The sequence below is a fragment of the Phodopus roborovskii genome, unplaced genomic scaffold (assembly GCF_943737965.1).
Source record: "Phodopus roborovskii unplaced genomic scaffold, PHOROB, whole genome shotgun sequence".
In the NCBI taxonomy this organism is placed as follows: domain Eukaryota; kingdom Metazoa; phylum Chordata; class Mammalia; order Rodentia; family Cricetidae; genus Phodopus; species Phodopus roborovskii.
The window spans coordinates 355,427-373,424 of record NW_026126647.1 but is presented as its reverse complement, the minus strand read 5'-3'; the positions used below and the strand labels follow the sequence as shown (position 1 = coordinate 373,424).

Sequence of the window (17,998 nt, the reverse complement as noted above, 5' to 3'; positions counted from 1 at the left end):
TAAAAATAGGAACTTGGGCTCTGTTCAGTCTAATTTGCTGGCTCCTCTGGTTTTCAGCTTTTTCTGCTTGGAGAGGTTTTCAAGTAGAAAGATATTTTGAGGAAGAATTCTAGTTTCAAGAAACCAAGCAGGCCCAACCACTCAAGCAGCCACTGAAAAGTGAAAGGTGTCTGCCTGCTCCCAGGGTTCCTCCCTCCCTCTTGCCCCTGTCCAGGTGCCTCTGAGTCCGGGGAGCTTCCCAGGGGCCAGTTTTCCATTTCATTAGACAAAAATGTACCCATTTCTTTCTAGCTATTTTTTTTTCTTTTTTGATAAACACACTTGTTTCTGAAAAGTGTGTTTATTAAAGAAAAACTACATCAGAGTACTGAAATGTAAAGAAAAAAAGTCACCCTCCTGTCAACCCTTCCAATCACTTTCATATTCTGCAGCAAATCTTTCTTTTCAAAGCTGATAAAGACCTCCGACACATGCTGTGTCTTTCCACAGACAAACCAGTAAAACTTCCAAAGCACTTGTTAATGTTCCAAGTTAGGAGACCCAGGTCTAAAAAGCTAAAATACTTCCAAGCACCCGGAAGCCTGTGCAATGTCACTTGCTTTAGATGCAAAGATTTGGGGAGGCCAGGGAGGTAGTCCTTTGGGAACAAAATAAAAAGGAGGAGATGACAAGATCACATGAATACATCAAGCTTATTTCACATTCTGCTGGCTGAATCACTGAGAGAGAAAAACATTTGTGTGAACCCTCAAAAACAAAAAAGATGCAATGTGTATGCATGCATGTACATACAGACAGCCCCTGGTTTATTGGTTTAACCTAATGATTTTATTTATTTACATTAACTACTAGCTTTCTGGACTTTCTGTTCACAATCAGTCATTGTTGGATTAGTTAAACCATAGCCTGTAAGTCATTCTAATAAACTCCCTTTATCATATACATATACATATACATATATGTATGTATACATATATATGTAGAGAGAGAGAGAGATTCATTCTATAAATTCTGTTGTTACTCTAGAGAATACTGACTAATACAGAAGTTGAACTAAAAGTGGTTTTAGAGCAACAGAAGTATAAACATAAACCGTCTAAGTATCTGGAATAGGCTTTTCAATTAGCCAACACCTACAGTGTTACTGAAGAATCTCCAGTTACTGAAGCCTTTCGTGGGAGCTCAGAGAGTACTGAAAGCCCACGGTGTGAACTATATTACAAACTTAAAGAGACAAATGCACGTGATTATCCATATTCAACAATTGTGAGTGATTTAGTGACCTTTTGACAATTTGGGGAAAAATAAGGAAAATGATGATGCTAGTCAGTTGCTCTGGATAAATTGACAAAGGATAGGGTTGAGCTCCATGATGAAATTAATCAACTTATAGCATCTCAGAACAGGGTGAAGGACAAAAACAAACTTGATGATAAAGTTGACCTGCGCCAGAGGAGCATAAACAGTCTAAAGCAGTGGTTCTCAAGCTGTGGGTTACAAGGAGCCTTTCATAGAGGCCGCATATCAGATATCCTGCATATCAGATATTTACATTATAATTTATAATAGTAGCAAAATTACAGTTATGAAGTAGCAACAAGATAATGTTATGGTTGGGGGTCACCACAACATGAGCAACTAACTGTATTAAAGGATCACAGCATTAGGAAGTGGAAAACCACTGGTCCAAAAGTTTCTAAGTGTGCCCTGGAAGGGAACCTTCTTTCCAGCAGCCACTAAGCTCAAGCTGCCAGAAGTCAAGCTGAAGCCCTCTTCATAAGGTTGGCTAAATTACAGCAAAAATTCAAATCCCAACCTTGGAGGGTGTCAGCATTTAAAGTAAGGGCATTCATTGGTAAAAAATGGTGATGGGAGGTGTCATTCTGTAAATATGTTTCTCTTATTGGTTAATGAATAAAGCACTGTTGACCAATAGGAAAGCAAAATAGGAGGGACAAGGAGACAAGGAGGATTCTGGGAGATGTAGGTGGAGAGTCAAGGTGTAGGGACTTGAGGGGAAAAAGATCCAGACCCTCTCTCCAGTAAGATAAGACCATGTGGAAATACTTAGATTGATAGAAATGGGTTTAATATTTAAGACAGAGCTAGCCAATAAGAAATACTAGTAACAAGCCAACAGCTTTATATCTAATATAATGTCTCTGTGTGTTATTTGGGGCTGACATGGCTGTGGGTCCAGGCTGGAGGGAAAAGTGCTAGTAACAGAATGGGATCCTATAACTTGGGGTGGGGTTGTGTGGGAGAACCCTAATGAAGCTGAGAACTTCAAGGGTTTATCATCACTCTGCCTTCAGCCCCACCTCTTTACATATTGCCCTTTCCACCTTTGACTGAGGAAAGTCACCAACAATGACTTTTTCTGAAGGACAGGCCAGGCAAGGCAACACTGTTGTCCAGCAAGGTCCACTAATAGTTGCCACCAGACAAATACCCAGACTTAAGACAAAGCAGGCTCCTAGAGGGGAGAAAGAAAGCGCAGTACATGAGGAGGTACACCACACTACTAAAGAACTTAATGAATTTGCTAATTTATTTGAGTAGAAGTCTAAAGAATATGTGTGGGAATGGATTTTAAGGGTGTGGGATAATAGTGGAAGGAACATAAAACTAATCAGGGTAAGTTTATTGATATGAGCCTACACAGCGGAGAATCTAGGTTTAATAAGGAATCCTGCGCAGTTTAAAAGGATGTCAATTTTGTTTGAAGCATTTGTCAAAAGATGGCCTACTGAAAAGGAATTGGAGATGCCTCATATGCCTTGGCTCAGCAGTGATGAGGGGATTTTAAGACTCTGAAATTGCAATGCTAGAATAGGTAAGCTGTGTAAAACCTAATTTTCCACAATGGGAAGGCCTAAAAGACATGCCCTTCACTCATCCTTTAAGATGTAAATGATGAAAAAAATGCCTTTAATTCCAGAAATCTAGAGGAAAAGGCAGGAGGATCTCTGTGAGTTCTCCAGGCAAGCCTGGTCTACAGAGTGAGTTCTTGGACACCAATGGCTACACAGAAAGACACTGTCTCAAAAAACCAACAAACAACAAGAACAAGATGCCAAATGGTGAGAGGGACACCAAACGCATTTGATGAGCTTTATTGTTGTCCTTTTTCTTGTGGCAGATCTTAGGAGTGGAGATGCTCTTGTTCAGTTGGATGAATTAAATGCAAGGGGTCTAATTGGGACCTGAGGTAGCAGGGGCCAGATGACAGACTTGAATCATAAAAGCAAGGCGATCATAGGTATCATGATGGGCAACACAAAGTATTGTCCATAATGACCTACCTTGTAATGCTCAGCACAGGTCAAGTGAATTTTATGGTGGCATGACTCATACGGACCTTTGTTACTGGCTAATCAATGATGGTATTTCTGGGCATAACATAGATTAAAAAGCTTACTGAATTTTTGTTTGATCTGTATAATTGGAAACATTCTCAAGCAAATGAAAGAAAGACTGCATTGGATCATGACAAAGGAGAATCTCGACCTGTGAGTCAATTTCCTGACTTGAGCCAGTTTGCAGACCCAGAACCCCTTGAATGAAGGCAGTCAGGTTCCCCTGAGGAAGGACCTTGATAAAGCACCTAAAAGTTTCACAGTTAGCCTTTCTCCAGTTCTTCCTCAGAGGGATCTATGGCCTTTTACAAGGGTAACTATGCTGGGGGAAAGGAAGAAATCAGACTTTCCAGGGTCTGTTGGATTGATGTTGATTCTGGAATATCCCAAGAAACATTGTGGTGCTTCAAATAAAACAGGGGCTTATGGGGGCAAGGCAATTAATAGAGTTTTGGCTGAAGGTTGACTTACAGTCAGTCCAGTGGGCCCTGAACTCATCCTCTAGTTATTTTCCCCAGCCCAAGAATATATAATTGGGATAGATATACTAAAAAGTTGCCAAATTCTCACATTGGTTCCATGACCTGTAGATTAAGGGCTATTATGGCTGGAAAGGTTATATAGAACCTTTAGAGTACCTCTGTCAAAGAAAATAGTGAATCAAAAACAGTATCACATCCCTGGAGGAATTGCAGAAATGAGTGCCACCATCAAGGACTTGAAAGATGCAGGAATAGTGGTTTCTACCACATCTCTATTTAACTCTCAAATCTGGCCAGTGCAGAAGACAGATGAATTGTGGAGAATGATAGTTAACCATTGAAAATTCAATCAGGTAGTGGTTTTAATTGCTGCTATACCAGATGTTGTGCCCTTACTTAATAAGCAAATTAATACATCTGGTACATGGTGTGCAGCCATTGATCTAGCAAATGCTTTATTATTCTCAGTACCTGTTTATAAGGACAAAGGGGAGAAATTTGCATTCAGTTGGCAAGGCCAGCAGTATACCTTTACAGTTTTATCTCAAGGATATATTATCTCTGCAGCCCTGTGTCATAACTTAGTTAGAAGAGATAGTTGATTTTCTGTCTCTTCTAGAAAACATCATATTGGATCACTATTCTAACGACATTATACTGACTGGACCAAGTCATCAGGAAGTAGTAACCATTTTGAAATCATTGATAACTCATATGCAAATCAGAGGATGGGAAATAAACCCAATCAAAATTCAAGGGCCTTCTACCTTAGTGGAATTCTTAGGAGTCCAGTGGTATGAGGCATGCAGAAATTATTCCTTCTGAGTTTTGCACCTGGCTCCTCCCACTAAGAAAGAAGCATAGCATTTAGTAGATCTATTTGGGTTCTGGACACAACACATTCCTCACTTGGTTGTGCTCCTCTGGCCCATATACCAAGTGACTTGGAAAGCTACTAGTTTTGTGTGGGCCTGGAACAGGAGAAGGCTATTGTTCAGACTGTTCCACCCCTTGAACCATACACTTTAGGAAATATACTGGTCCCTACTGGTACCCGACGTGTCAGGGGCAGATAGGGATGCTGTTCAGAGTCTCTGGAAGGCCCTTGTAGGTGATTCATAGAGATCCTTGGGATTTTGGAGCAATTCTTTACCATCACCTGTGGACATCTATTCTCCCTTTGACAGGCAGCTCTTAGCCTGCTATTGGGCCTTGGTGGGTACTGAACATTTGACAAAAAGGCTACCAAGTTTTATGCGACTTGAGCTGCCCATCATGAGCTGGGTGTTACCCAACACACCAAGTCATCAAGTAGGATGTGCACAGCCACCATCTATGATCAAATGCAAGTGGTATATAAGTGGTCAGGCCCATATATACAGGTCCCAGAAACACAAGCAAGTCACATGAAGAAGTTGCCAAATGCTATGGGCTTTATTCCCTTTACAATGCCATCTGCTGCCAAGCATCCACCTATAACCTCATGAGGTGTGCTCTATTCAGTTGACTGAGGAAGAGAAGACCAGGGCCTGGTTAACTGGTGGCTATGCCCGTCATGCAGGCACCACCCAGAAGTGAACAGCTACAGCATTACAACCCCTTTTTGGGACAACCCTGAAAGACACTGGTGAAGGGAAATCATCACGGTTTGTTTGGAAGGAGAAATGTTCAGATGTTCTCTGATTCATGGGCCGTAGCCAATGGATTGGCTGGATGGTCAGAGACTTGGAAACAGCACAGTTGGAAATAATGTGATAATGCTGTAATATCTCTGACTAGTACCTCAGCGCTACTTGAAATCTCAATGCTATAGGAACACTTAAGCTACTGACATACTTCATACGAGAAAGTAACCAATAGGCAACCAAACACAGATGATAATGTTCAGCTTGAGCTATCACGACTCAGGGAAAGCAGCTTTAAGGACAGCTCTGGCTAACTGTCACTAGTAGTGTCTTGCCAGGTTTTCCCCTGTAGAATGAGGGCTGGGTCCTCACAGGATCCCATGGCCATAGTTCTGAGTCTCATCATCTTGGTCCCTTACTCCTCATGTCACCGTACCCCATCCTAAGATTCCTACCCACTACCTCAACCCCATATAAGTTCCTGCTTGATACAATAAACAGAGATCCTGCTTTGACAACCTTCCAGCTCAGAGTGAGTCGTCGGCACCCACCATCCCACTCAGCCTTGGGATGAGACTGGCTGGACTAGCCCATCCCGAAGGCCCCCGTGGAGTCATGCTCCAACATCCATTGCTGTCCTCCCTCTGGAATCCTTAGGAGTGTCTCTGCTGCTCTCTAGTTTTCTCTTCCACAGGCATTCCCTGGATCATGCTGTCCTGAGGAGCTGCTTCACCTGTAGATGTTAAACTCACAGGTCTCCCCCCCCCCCAATCTCTGAGAGTTCCAGGTCACTCTCCCTTTCTAGATATTTGGGATATCCAGATGATAATCCCTTGGCTATCTCCCCACATCCTCTTTCGGTTTGAACTCTCCTACTTAGGTTCCAAGATCCAATGATTCAACCGTCTGTGCTATTGTTCTTGACTGAACATTTTCTCCCCTAATTTTGTTCTTTGTTTGTTTGTTTGTTTGATTGATTGTTTTGAGACAGAGCCTCAAGTAGTCCAGGAACTCAATATGTAGCCATTGTTAATCTTTTTGTTTATTTGGTTAGTTTGTTTTGTTTTTCAAAACAGAGTTTCTTTGTGTAGCCCTGACCATCCTGGAACTCACAGTGTAGATTAGGCTGACCTCAAACTCAAAGATCTGCCTGGTTCTGCCTCCCATTGCTGGGATCAAAGGTGCCATCAGCTTGACATGGTAAATCTTAAACTTATAATTTTTTTTTTTTTTTTTTTTTTTTTTTTTTTTTTTTTGCCTCAACACATTTACTTCCAGGAAAACAATTGTGTCCCACCACACCTGGTTGTTTCTGTGTCCCTGCCTTTGAATTGCATGTCCAGTGAAAAGATAATCCAGGGCAATTGTGTGCCCACACTAGAAAAGTTTGCATTCCTGGGTCAGGCAGTGTGAACTTCATCAGAACTCTTGGCCATCAAACCATGTGTAGTACGGCACACCCATAATCCAGGACACAGGAAGTACAGGCAGGAGGACTGAGGACTTGAAACCAGACTGGGATGTGTGCAGCAAGATTCTACCTAAAGCCAAACCAAGCCAAAGCAACTCTTAGCCACCTGATTCAACCTCAATACTTACAACACTTTCTTGGCAATTTTAAACTAGACAGACGGATGGATGGGCAGATGGATGAGTAGGGTATGGTAGAGATGTTTGAAATATTCTCTATGGCACTGCAGTGTTTTAGAGGTGGGTGGCCCTCGATACATTTCCAACTTTGCTTCAAAAAACAGTAGCTTTGTTCTCCTCTAAGGTATGTGGCCCTGTGTTGTTCACAATTCCGCAATCATGTGACACGCTTCTGCTCATGTCTCTTCTGTCATCAGGCGAGGAGGAGAGACTTTCCCGAGCAAGAAACCGAAAGCTTCTAAACTGTAACAGAAAAGAGGAAATCTCAGGGGCATTTATTTTTTGCATTAGAACAACTGCCTGAGATGCAACTGCATGTGATGATAGCACAAAAGAGAAAGCAGGGCTTTGCAGACACGGATCTACCAGCCCCAGAGTCACTTCCAACCTGGGTTATCATCTTGTGGTCATCTTGTTGAGCCTGGTTTATCTTGTGGTCATCTAAGTCATTCATTGATCCACAAATCCCCAAGGAATACCTTTCATTTGCTACACAGTTTTAGGAGCCCGCAAAAGAGGAATGAGTGAAGGTACCCATACCCTCTTCTAAAGAGAAAAAAAAAACATACATTTTTCTAAAAGAGTAAGACAGGGTGGGGGTTGATGGCTCAGTGGTTAGATCACTTGCCACTCAAATAAAAGGACCAGAGTTCAGGCTCCCAGAACCTGCATAAAAATAACTGGGTAGGCGTGGCTGCTTGCCTGCAATTCTAGCCATGGAAGGTAGAGACAGGAGTCGCCATAGCAAGCTGGTTAGTAAGACTGGTAATATAGGTGAGCTCTGGGTTTGTCTGAGATCCTGCCTCAAAAAAACAAGGTGAAAGACAATTGAAGAAGATTTCCCATATCAACACGGATATCTCTCTCTCTCTCTCTCTCTCTCTCTCTCTCTCTCTCTCTCTCTCTCACACACACACACACACACACACACGAAAAGAAGAGGCTGATTTTAGTCGATGACTGTGTTTAAATAGGGCAGTGAAGGGAGAAGAATGGAGTGAGGGAGACGGGGCAGTGGAGAAAGCTGTGGTGGCTGATCGTCACCGTCAGCTGGACTGCATGGAGAGTCACCCAGGAGATCACTGCAGGGCTGTCTACAAGGGTGTCTCCAGACAGGTTTCCCTGGGGAACGAAGACCCCTCAGAATATGGGCAGCAGCACCCCAAGACCTGGGGCCCCGCAGTAGAGAAGAAGGGGAAAGTGAGCTGAACACCAGCGTTTGTCTGTCTGCTTCCTGGCTGCGCATGCGCTGTGACCACACATTTCTGCCACCATAGCTGTAGCTCCTCTCAATGCCATGCTGTCCCTACGCTCAAAGTAGGAGCCAAGTAAACCTTTCCTTCTAGAGTTGCTTCTGTCACGGAAATGAGAAACATAGCTAGTAGGGAACTCATCCCTGAAGAGATAACAACTGAACTAAAAGCCAAATGGTGGAGAAATCAACCATCCACGTGGCGATTTTAAATCCTGGCTTTATCATGCAGACAAGATGGCTGCAGTATGTTTAAGTATCACATCCTCACGTCACAATTTCCGAAGTAGGTCTGGGGGTTTCCTGTTATGAGGAAGAAAAATATTTTCAACAAGGCCCTAGCATACTTGCCTTCCTGTCCCAATGGCCAGAACTAGGTCGCATACCTCCTCTCCAGCCAGGAGGGTGGAGTTGCAGTGAATGACTGGGAGCAATTGTGGCTTTGCACAAGGCAAAGAGGGGTGGCCTGTGCTGAGCCTGAGCTGAGCCTGAGCTACCTGAGCTGAACCAGACCAGCCTGCCGTCAGCAAGGGCTTCTTAGGTAAAGCAAGAGGATCCGGACATTGCATTCCATCCTCAGTGGCTACACAGCAAGTTTGAGGCCAGCTGGGACTACAAGAGACCCTGTCACAAACAAACAAATAACTAAATAAAAGGGGAAGAAAAGAAAAAGAAAGCCAACCCAAACCTTAGGTCTAGGGCTAGAAACAGCTCAGTATAGAGCTCTAAGTTGCCCAGCCAGCAGACAAAGGTTCATTTAGATTCCCCAGCACTGCAAAAAACAAAACAAAACAAAGCCAAGTGATAAACCCCACTCTAGTGCTTGAGAATATTCAGCAAGGGGCACTCCCTCTTGCTCCTCCTCCCACACTCCTCACTATTTCCAAGCACTTGGGTTTAGGGGCCCTTTCCTTTTTTTTCTCTGTGCAGAGGTAGACCCAGGTCCTGTGCATTCTGGGCCACCACTGTACCACAGAACTCAGCCTTGATTTCTTCAGCTCAGAAGATCTTCCCTCCCTCTCAATTCATAAAACAAATGTACTCACTGGACATGCTGTCCCTGCACAGACGGGCTGTGGACCTGTAACATTGCTCAAGAGGCAGTCCCTGTCCTCAGAGCTTCCATTGAGAAATCGTCTCAGTGCACTGACTGAAAGAATGGAAGTGTTACGAGAGGAGGAATGGGTGTGCAAAGCTCTCGCCTAGCACGCAGAAGGCCCTACACAAAACCAACCCTCAGAACCACAAAACAGTAAACAAAGGAAAAAATGATAGTCATCAACAAACCCGTTGATCAAATAATTACTGTTGGCTTAGAATAGAGCTTGATGATAAAGGGCTTCCATGCCCTGGAGTCATGGATCCAATCTCTAACACTGGGGTGGGGGTGGGAGGGTTTGTCCAGAGTAAAGCAGATGGCTCTGTTGGTGAAGTACCTGCAGCACACAAGAAAGGATCTGGGTTTGGATTCCCCAGCATCCATTCTAACATGGCAGCATGTCTACAATCCCAGCATTGAGGAAGTCGAATAGAAGAATGGGGGAGGGGCTTGTTGACCAGCTGGTGTAGGCAATCAACAAGCTGAAGTTGGGAAGCAGAGGCAGGAGGATCAGAGTTCAAAATCATCTCCAACCTTCCTCCTTTCAAAAGGAGGAATAGAGGGGCTGCAGAGCACCTAGCGGGAACACCTTCATTTGTCCAAAGAAGCATGGAAGATGGCAGTAGAAGAGATAGCTACCTCCCAGACACCATCACTTAAGTCTCATCTTATAAACAGTTTAGAGAAATAAGTATGGAGCTAAAAAGTTGGGAGAAAAGACAGGGAGAGTTCTCCACCTACAGCAGCGGTTCTCAACCTTTCCAATGCTGTGACCATTTAATACAGTCCCTCATGTTGTGGTGAACCCCAACCAGAAAACTTTCAATGCTACCTCATAACCGATGTTTGCTACTGTTATGAACTGTAATGTAAATATCTGATACGCAGGATATCTGATATGTGACCCCTGTGAAATGATTGTTCAACCCCCCCCCACCCCCAAAGTGGTCATGACCCACAGGTTGAGAACTACTGACCTAGAGACCCAAGCATGTGAAATGGCTGGGGAAGCAGGGTGAGTGGGATGAAATCAGGGTAGAGTGAGGAGAGAAAACAAGGAAAAGTAGTCTAAGTGGGAGCTAGAGAACTGAGTTGGTTTGAATGAGATACCCCCAGATTCTTGGGCATTTGAACACTTGGTCAGTCCTATGTTGGTGGACGATGTCTACACAGGCTTAGGATGTGCAGCTCTGATGGAGAAAGCCTTACTAGGGGCAGGCTTTCAGATACCAAAGCCTTCTACCGCTGTACTTGCTGCCTGCCATTAAAGATGTGCGCTCCCTGCTCTGCCTTGTAGCCCTGCCTGCCTGCTGATATGCTTCCCTGCTATGATGGTGATGGACTCTCATCCTTCTGGAACTATAACCCTACATAAACTCTTCCTTCTCTAAGTTGTGCTGGTCATGGCCTTTTATTACAGCAACAGAAAATGAACTAAGACTGGTTTATACCAGGGAGTGGGGTATTGAGGACTGGCTGATCATGTGGGGTTTTTTGTTTGTTGGTTTTGTTTTTTGGTTTTTTTTGTTTTTTGTTTTTGTTTTTTTTTTTTTGAAAAGCAGAGTTTACAGAAGGAGCTTGGAAGACAGCAATGCTGTAAGCTTTGGGGCCTGTGGACGACCAGCTCAAGAGGCTTCAGAGGGAAGCAACGACTTTAACCGCAACTGGGCTAGGAGCTGCTCTTGCACAGCCATGGCTGCTTTTTGCCCTTGCCCTAAGAATTTGTCTGAGATTAAATTCAAAACCACTGCTCTGATGGTGGAGGAGATTTCAAGGCAGACTAATATCAACTGTTGCATATTTAATCAGGTCTACAATAAAAAAGAGCAAGCCCTCCCCCCACACACACAAAAAAGAAAAGCTGTGTGCTGGTGGTGCACACCTTTAATCCCAGCACTCGGTGGGGGGGGGGGGGGCAGAGGTAGGCAGATCTCTGTGAGTTTGAGGACAGGCTCCAAAGCAATATAGAGAAAACCTGTCTCGAAAAACCAAAAAAAAAAAAAAAAAAAAAAAAAAAAAAAAAAGAGCAAGCCGGGCAGAAAGAAACACAAATGTAGTTTAAAAAGAAAAAGAGCACTGGGAACTTTAAAAAAATAAATTCTCTACTCCTAGAAAGGAGCAGCAAACAAAGGCTGCAGCATATGTGATTCAAGGGCCCATCACAAACTACTGGACAGTGTGATGCTTGTCCATGTGATGCTTGCAGATGAACTTTCTCATCAGGACCACCAGCTCAAAAATAATGACACAGAGACTTATTATTAATTATGAATGCTCGGTCTTAGCTTAGGCTTGTTCCTGGCTAGTTCTTAAAACTTACATGAACCCATTTCTTATTCATCTACGCGCGTGTGGCTTTTACCTCTCGTCTTGCACGTCGTGTTCCCTCTGTGTCTGGCTGGCGACTCTGCCTTTCTTCTTTCCCAAGACCTCTGTGTCCCCACAAGTCCTCTTCCTGCCTATCTATTGGCCATTCAGCTCTTTATTAAACGAATCACAGTGACGTATCTTCACACAGCGTAAAGGAATATTTTGCAACAGATGCTAGCTTCGTCACGAAGGATATGTAAGTAAAGGGGTTATAGATCTTCCTCCGTGGTTTCAGAGAGCCACTATGGCCAGGCATGTGGCAGAAGAGTTGGTCCTTTTGTGGGGGCCCTGAAGGACTATTGTGTGAAGCTGTGAAAATGAAGCCACAGTAGCAATGTAGACTCCAAGATGTTGGAGATGCCAGAGCTGTGGGAAATCTGCCAAAGAGAGCTGCCCATACTGAGTAGAAGAACCCAAGAGAGAAGCTTGTATTACAGGCAACAAAGCTGGACAGGCAGTGACATCTAACCCCTTTGACATCAGAAAAAGAGGTAGAGAATTTTGGAGTTTGCCCTGCTGGGCTTCACACTTTCTTTGCTCCAGTATTTCCTCCATTCCTCCTGTTTGAAATAGCATATATATTCTGTGCCACTGTCCATCAGCACTATGCAATTTACTTTTGGATTTTACAGGAGGTTACAAACTGAGAGATTGCATTGAGTCTCGGAAGAGAGTTTATTTTAGACTTTTAAAACAGAGTTGAGACTGAAGAACTATGGGGACATATGAATTTGAACTAAAGGCATTTTGCATTGTCGCATGGCCGCAGACTACAGATGCCAGAGAGTGGAATGTGGTAGTTCAAGCATTTGAATACTTAGCCCTCAGCTGCTTTTGCTGTTTTGGGAGGTTCAGGAGCTGCATTGCAATGGGCTTGAATTATAAAAGCCTTCCCCCAACCCCCAGTTAGTTCTCTGCTTGCTGTGTGCTGTTCAAATGTGAGTTCAGAGTTGTTCCAGCTGCCAACTTACCTACTGCCACTTTTCCAGCACGGTGTCGATAAAACGGCAAGCCCCAAATGAACCCTTCCAATCCTTCCTTCTCTAAGTTAGCTTAGAGAAGTAGAGACAGAAAGGTTGAGCTTCATGCTAAACTTGAGTTACCCAAGAAATGGACACATTTAGATTCGCATTTTTTTTGTAGAAAGAACTTTCTTACTCCATTGCTTCCAGTCTCTGCCCACGTGGCTAGCCATACTACGAATGGGAGAGACACTGTTGCATCAGGGAGGACCAGGTTAGTGGCCAAGGAGTAGGCAAGGATGGGATGGAAGAGGGTTTAGTGACTTGCTGGGGAGGGGCAAGAGTCCAGGATGACTTCGGGCATTTCTGACTTGCCCACCTAGAAAGGCTTCCATGTCCTTCACTGAGTTATTCAACAAATGCAAGTTGGATGCTTTTTAACACAGGTTTTGAATTGACCTTTCTGCTAGGAGCCACCCAATATAGAGTGCACACACACACACACACACACACACACACACACACACACACACACACACACACACACCCCAGGACCCATCAAAGCCACCACCTTCTTATCTTGGGTCACTTTTTTGCCCAAAAGATCTACTTTACCCTTCTTTGGTCCCATGTGAATAATGTAAGAGCACTATGGTTATGGGTTTTCAAGTTTTCATCATTCCATGTCCCCTTGAGTTAAAAGAGTTAAAATCTGTATATTTGGAGTGGAGGTGGCGCGGGGGGGGGGGGGGTACCTATCATGAGCCTCCCAAACAATTCCATAGTCATTGCATTGTGTTTCAGCTCATTCAGATCCAAGCCATTCAAGCAGACTGTTAACGGTTAGTGACCAATGAAAAGCAATTAAATGACACAAAAATCAACTTTTTCTTTGCTTATTTTACTCAAACAAACCATCATTTACAGTTTAAAGATTAGTAAAGGACATTTTGATGGTATATGAATCAGTGGACTCTGGGTCTTCTCAGGACACTCAATTTCAATGTTGGAGGTTACCGGGTTCTAGTTTTATTGTGCTGTGTATTTATATTAAAGAACAAGGCTCTATGTAGCACTAAGTTTTAAGTAGTGCCTTGCCTGGATGAGGCATCAAAGAGAGAATGGTGAACTTAAAGGGCCTTTAAAACATCTTGAAGCAATAACAAGCCATAGACTGAAGCCGGCTTGTTTTAAAACATTACACAAAACTAAAACAATTGAACCAATTTGTCCTTTGTTCTTTTTATTGCGTTCCTTATTACATTAATACTGTTTAAAAAGAAACTCAAAGGCATCAGGTTCTAACACTAAGCTGTGCAAAATCGTCCTCTGCACGGGTCTGGTTCAGCCAGAAAAGTGCCTTGAGGCTGCTAGCCTTCGAACATCGTGAAAGGAAAGGGAAAGGTCGCGGGGCAAGCCCCGGGTCAGATTGAGCTCTCGCCCGAGGTGGGAGATCTGCCCGAAGTTTGCTAAGTTTTCTGGCTCTCTGAATGAGCCGCAACTGCCTTAACGCTCCAAGGGCAGGCGGGGCCTTCAAGAGTTGCACGCCTCCGGGGGTCTCTACCTTTCCAAGAAAAGTCCCTCGGGGCTGCTCCGCCCCAGGCCTCCCCTGCAGGGTGGGCGAAAGAACAAGGGCCATCACAAAGTTCCGGAACCCAGAGCGGCAGCGCGCAGGCAGCAGCGCGAGCGCGATCCTGGGCAGCGATCGCGCACTCCGCCGCTGGGACTCGCGTCCTCCGTCGCGACACCCGCTCTCCCGCCCCCCCCCCCGCCCTGCTCTCCGCCCGGGAGGGGTCACCCTTCCCGCGGGAGCCGGTGATTGACAGCCCCGCTCCCCCTCCTCGGCTCGCCCGCGAACCGGGACTGTGTGTTTTGGAAGCCGTGCTGCAAGGGCCGTGAGCCGTGTGACGCCGCCAGCGGCCAGCGCCGCCCTTCCTTCCCCCCGGGGCTCGGGCGGCAGCGAGGCGGCCCGGGCGGGGCGCGGGCTCTGGGAGCAGGGCGCGGGGCGGAGCGCTCCGCCGGGTGGAGGCCTAGGGTGGAGAGCCGGGCGGGGGCTGCTCACGCCCAGCCCCGAGGCCGAGCCGCGCCTCGCGGGACAGGTCGAGCCGGCGGGGCGGCGCCCGGCTCCGGGGAATAATGAGTGTCTGTCAGGCCGGCCCCGGGTGACTGGGCGGGGCGCGGGCGGGGGCGGCGCGGGAGGCGGGGGCGGGGAAGGGCAGGGCGGGGTGCGTGTTTGCCAGTGACTCGCCGACCCCTCCGGCGGCTGCCTCCACCCAAGTGGGTGGGGACCCCTCCCAGCCCGGGCGGCTGCGGCGGCTCCTGCTGCCCCTCCCTGACCCTCCCACCCCGGCTCCCAGCCTCTACTTACCCCGCCAGCCCCGGGGAGGCTCGCAGAGCGAGCGGCGCCGGCGTCATGTGACTGCCCGGAGTTGGTGCCAAGGAGCCAGAGGGGAGCCCGGAGCCGAGCCGCGCAGAGCCGCGGCCCGAGCGCAGTGTGAGCGCCTGCTGAGCCGACCCCACCCGCGCGCCCGTGCGGTCGCTGTCCCTGTCCCCGACGCCGTTCGGCCCTGAGCACTTTGACCTGTCGGCCCGTGGGGTTCCGGGCGTCGGGGAACCGGGCCTGGGTTTCCCGGCCGCTGCGCTTGGCACCGCGCTTGGCAGAGTAAGTCCCCGCGCCCTCACCTTGCCCTCCTGCGACCCGCTCTGCGCCGCATCTGCATGCTTCTCTCTCCCTCCCTCCCTCCCTCTCTCTCTCTCTCTCTCTCTCTCTCTCTCTCTACCTCCCCCCTTTTTTCTCTTGGAGAAAGTGGGGCGCGGAGAATGGGTTCAGGGTGCAGCGAGGGCGCCCTCGGGCTTTTGGGAAAGTGCATCGGAGCCCGGGTGGAGGAACGAGGGGGAGGGGATGGCGGGTGGGATCGTGGGATGAGGGGACCCGGTGGAGCGGGAGCCCGCGGGCGGGGTTCACCTGTGTGGTCCCCGGCCTCCCGCGCTGGGGTCCTTTCCGAGCCCCCAGCTCACCCCGCGTGCGGCCGCGTTGGAGAGAGCCAGGTAGCTGCGAGGCCGCGCGCCTGCTCCTCCCCCTCCCGACCCGAGTCGGGGCTCCCGCCCCCCGCCCGCGCCCCCAGTTGCTGCCCGCCTCAGCAAACTTGGAGCTCAGCCTCCGGCGCCCCTGGCGAAGAACTTGGGGGGGCGATTGGGACTTAAGGAGCTTCTCCTCCTTGGTACCCGGAGCGGACTAGTGCCGGGTCATTTGGCTTGGAGGACCACGGAGGCTTAGAGAGTATAGTTTGCCTTGGATACTTGGGGAGAACCTGCCGCAGTACCTGAAGCAATGGATTGCATCCTGACTAGCTGTGGAGAACGCCTTCGGTGTTAGGAAACCGGAGCTGCGTAGGGACCACAGGACTGTTGTGTGGATCGGGACCCTTGGGATCTGTGTAACATTTCAGAGTGGCAGATAAGAGTTGGAATTGTCACATCCTTGTCTTCAGCAGATAACAGAAACACTTGTGTAAATTTTCCTGCAGGATACAATAGTATTAGTTGAATATGAATGAGACTTTGAATAATTCAGGTTAAATGGACACTAGAGATTATTAGCCTTGACTTTTTCAAAATCAACCCTACATGGAATCGTTCACATTTTAGCTAAGAATTTATTTTTCACTCTTACTGTCCTTGATACTTTATACTCAGGAGAGTCTGGTGAATGGGGGAAAAGTATGAATTGGCATGGGCCGTTTTTTTAAAATAAGAGGATTCTGCTTGTATGGTAATGTTTCTCATCCTAGGGAAGTCTTTGGGGAGGGGGAACTATGTAAGATAAACATTGTAATTTTTGCAAGTTCCGTTGTATTTTTTGAAGACCATCCTTCAGAGTTATTCCTTGGCTTAAACGCGTGTGCTCACCATAGGCTATTAGTAGAAACCTGAAAGATGTTTGATTAATTTAAGCTCCCTAGAGAAAAGCTCCTTTCTCATCAATGGGCCTTGGCTGTAGATCAACACCATTGGTTAAGTCCTGTGAAGGTGCACTGTAGAGATAGATGGTTTAACCGGCTAACAAGGAGAGTCCAAGTGTAAGAATTGAGATGTGAGAATAACAAAGGAAAGTAGCTGCTTGGGTCGCAAAGCCTTGTGCGATAGAAAACTACATAGCTGTGGAGAAAGCTATTGTCTCTTTCCTGTAAAGTTTCTATATTAAAATCCATTCTAGTTGCTATGGGTACAGCAATGCCTTCCCCCTCCCCCATTTTTCTTTTTAACCTGTAGTTATGTCTACATACCAATCCTTAAATCTCAGATAATGGAAACCTGAGTTGAGTTAAACCATCTTGGCTAACAAAGTATAAAGAAAAATACTGTGGATGGTACTTGTTGTAGACTTTGCTACCTTAAGACTACCTAAGGGAAAACAGACATTGATAATAGACTATCTGGTTAAAATTGGTGCTGCAGCTTATGGATTATATATCAGCTTTGGAGTAAATGAGCAGCCAGGAGTTAAAAAAAAATCTCACTCCCAAAAAGGTGATTTTCAGTAGGTTTATATGGAGAACCAGTGTGTAGCTGTGTTCTACATTTGAAAAAGAATAAAATTTTCAAGTGGCTACATAGCCAATGTTTGTGTCTTCCGACTTTAGCTGTGACTACAGGAGACATTAACTTGGTCCTGCTTCAGTTCTGAGGGGTAACCCAGTTGTAACCTGGATCCTTAAAGCAATGCTCTGTCTTGATTTTCCCCAACATGCATGGTGTCTGGCTCAAATTATTATTCCAATGGAGAGGGCTGGGGGCTACTAGCCCTTGGGACCTGGCTGAAAGGGACAAAAGAAATCAGGAGGGAGGCTGGCCCTGGATAATTTGGAAGGTCTCTGCTGTCTGAAGACGATAAAATCACATGTGCACTTGGGATGTTTACAGTGTGGCAGCTCCTATTTGTAAATAGGGCAGGTCCCCTGTATAAAGCTGGTGTTATTATTCACACCCATAGAACAAACACCTCCACCCCCCTGTTGTTGTCTTAAAAAACTCCAGCTGCTCATGAATATAGGGTCAGGGAGGGCCGGCTAAATGTTTCTCTGTGTTCGCTCTCCAGTACTGCCGGCCGGGCTGTTTCCTGTTCTTTGTTTCAAGGCTGGGGTTTGCGTCATACATTCCAAGTGGCATATGTGTGCTCTTTCCTGTTTCAGGCTGTTT

At 46.4% G+C, this 17,998-nt stretch overlaps 2 protein-coding genes across 3 annotated transcripts in view; one reads left to right on the top strand and one right to left on the bottom strand.

The window, feature by feature from the left end:
* Positions 1-14,025: 14,025 nt before the first annotated feature.
* Positions 14,026-16,141, bottom strand: LOC127213582 (uncharacterized). The gene is made up of 4 exons (XM_051174026.1): positions 16,123-16,141; positions 15,580-15,979; positions 15,168-15,531; positions 14,026-14,408 (listed from the first exon to the last, which is right to left on the bottom strand). The coding sequence occupies exons 1-4, from the start codon at positions 16,139-16,141 to the stop codon at positions 14,094-14,096; spliced, it is 1,098 nt and encodes a 365-aa protein (XP_051029983.1). The 3' UTR covers positions 14,026-14,093.
* Klf3 (KLF transcription factor 3) overlaps positions 15,373-17,998 on the top strand; it is a 27,327-nt gene continuing 24,701 nt past the window's right edge. The window contains exon 1 of one of the 2 annotated variants that reach the window (XM_051174023.1): positions 15,373-15,461. The gene's annotated coding sequence lies outside the window, so the exon portion shown is untranslated. The remainder of the gene's footprint in view (positions 15,462-17,998) is intronic. The other variant, XM_051174024.1, reaches the window with a different exon arrangement.

Excerpts from the sequence above, each read along its gene's own strand:
- LOC127213582 (XM_051174026.1), bottom strand. Across the intron at positions 15,532-15,579 it reads CAAGAGAAAAAAGGGGGGAG|GGAGAGAGAAGCATGCAGAT; the intron begins GTAGAGAGAGAG and ends GGAGGGAGGGAG. Across the intron at positions 14,409-15,167 it reads GCCTCCCCGGGGCTGGCGGG|GGGAGGCCTGGGGCGGAGCA; the intron begins GTAAGTAGAGGC and ends CCCACCCTGCAG.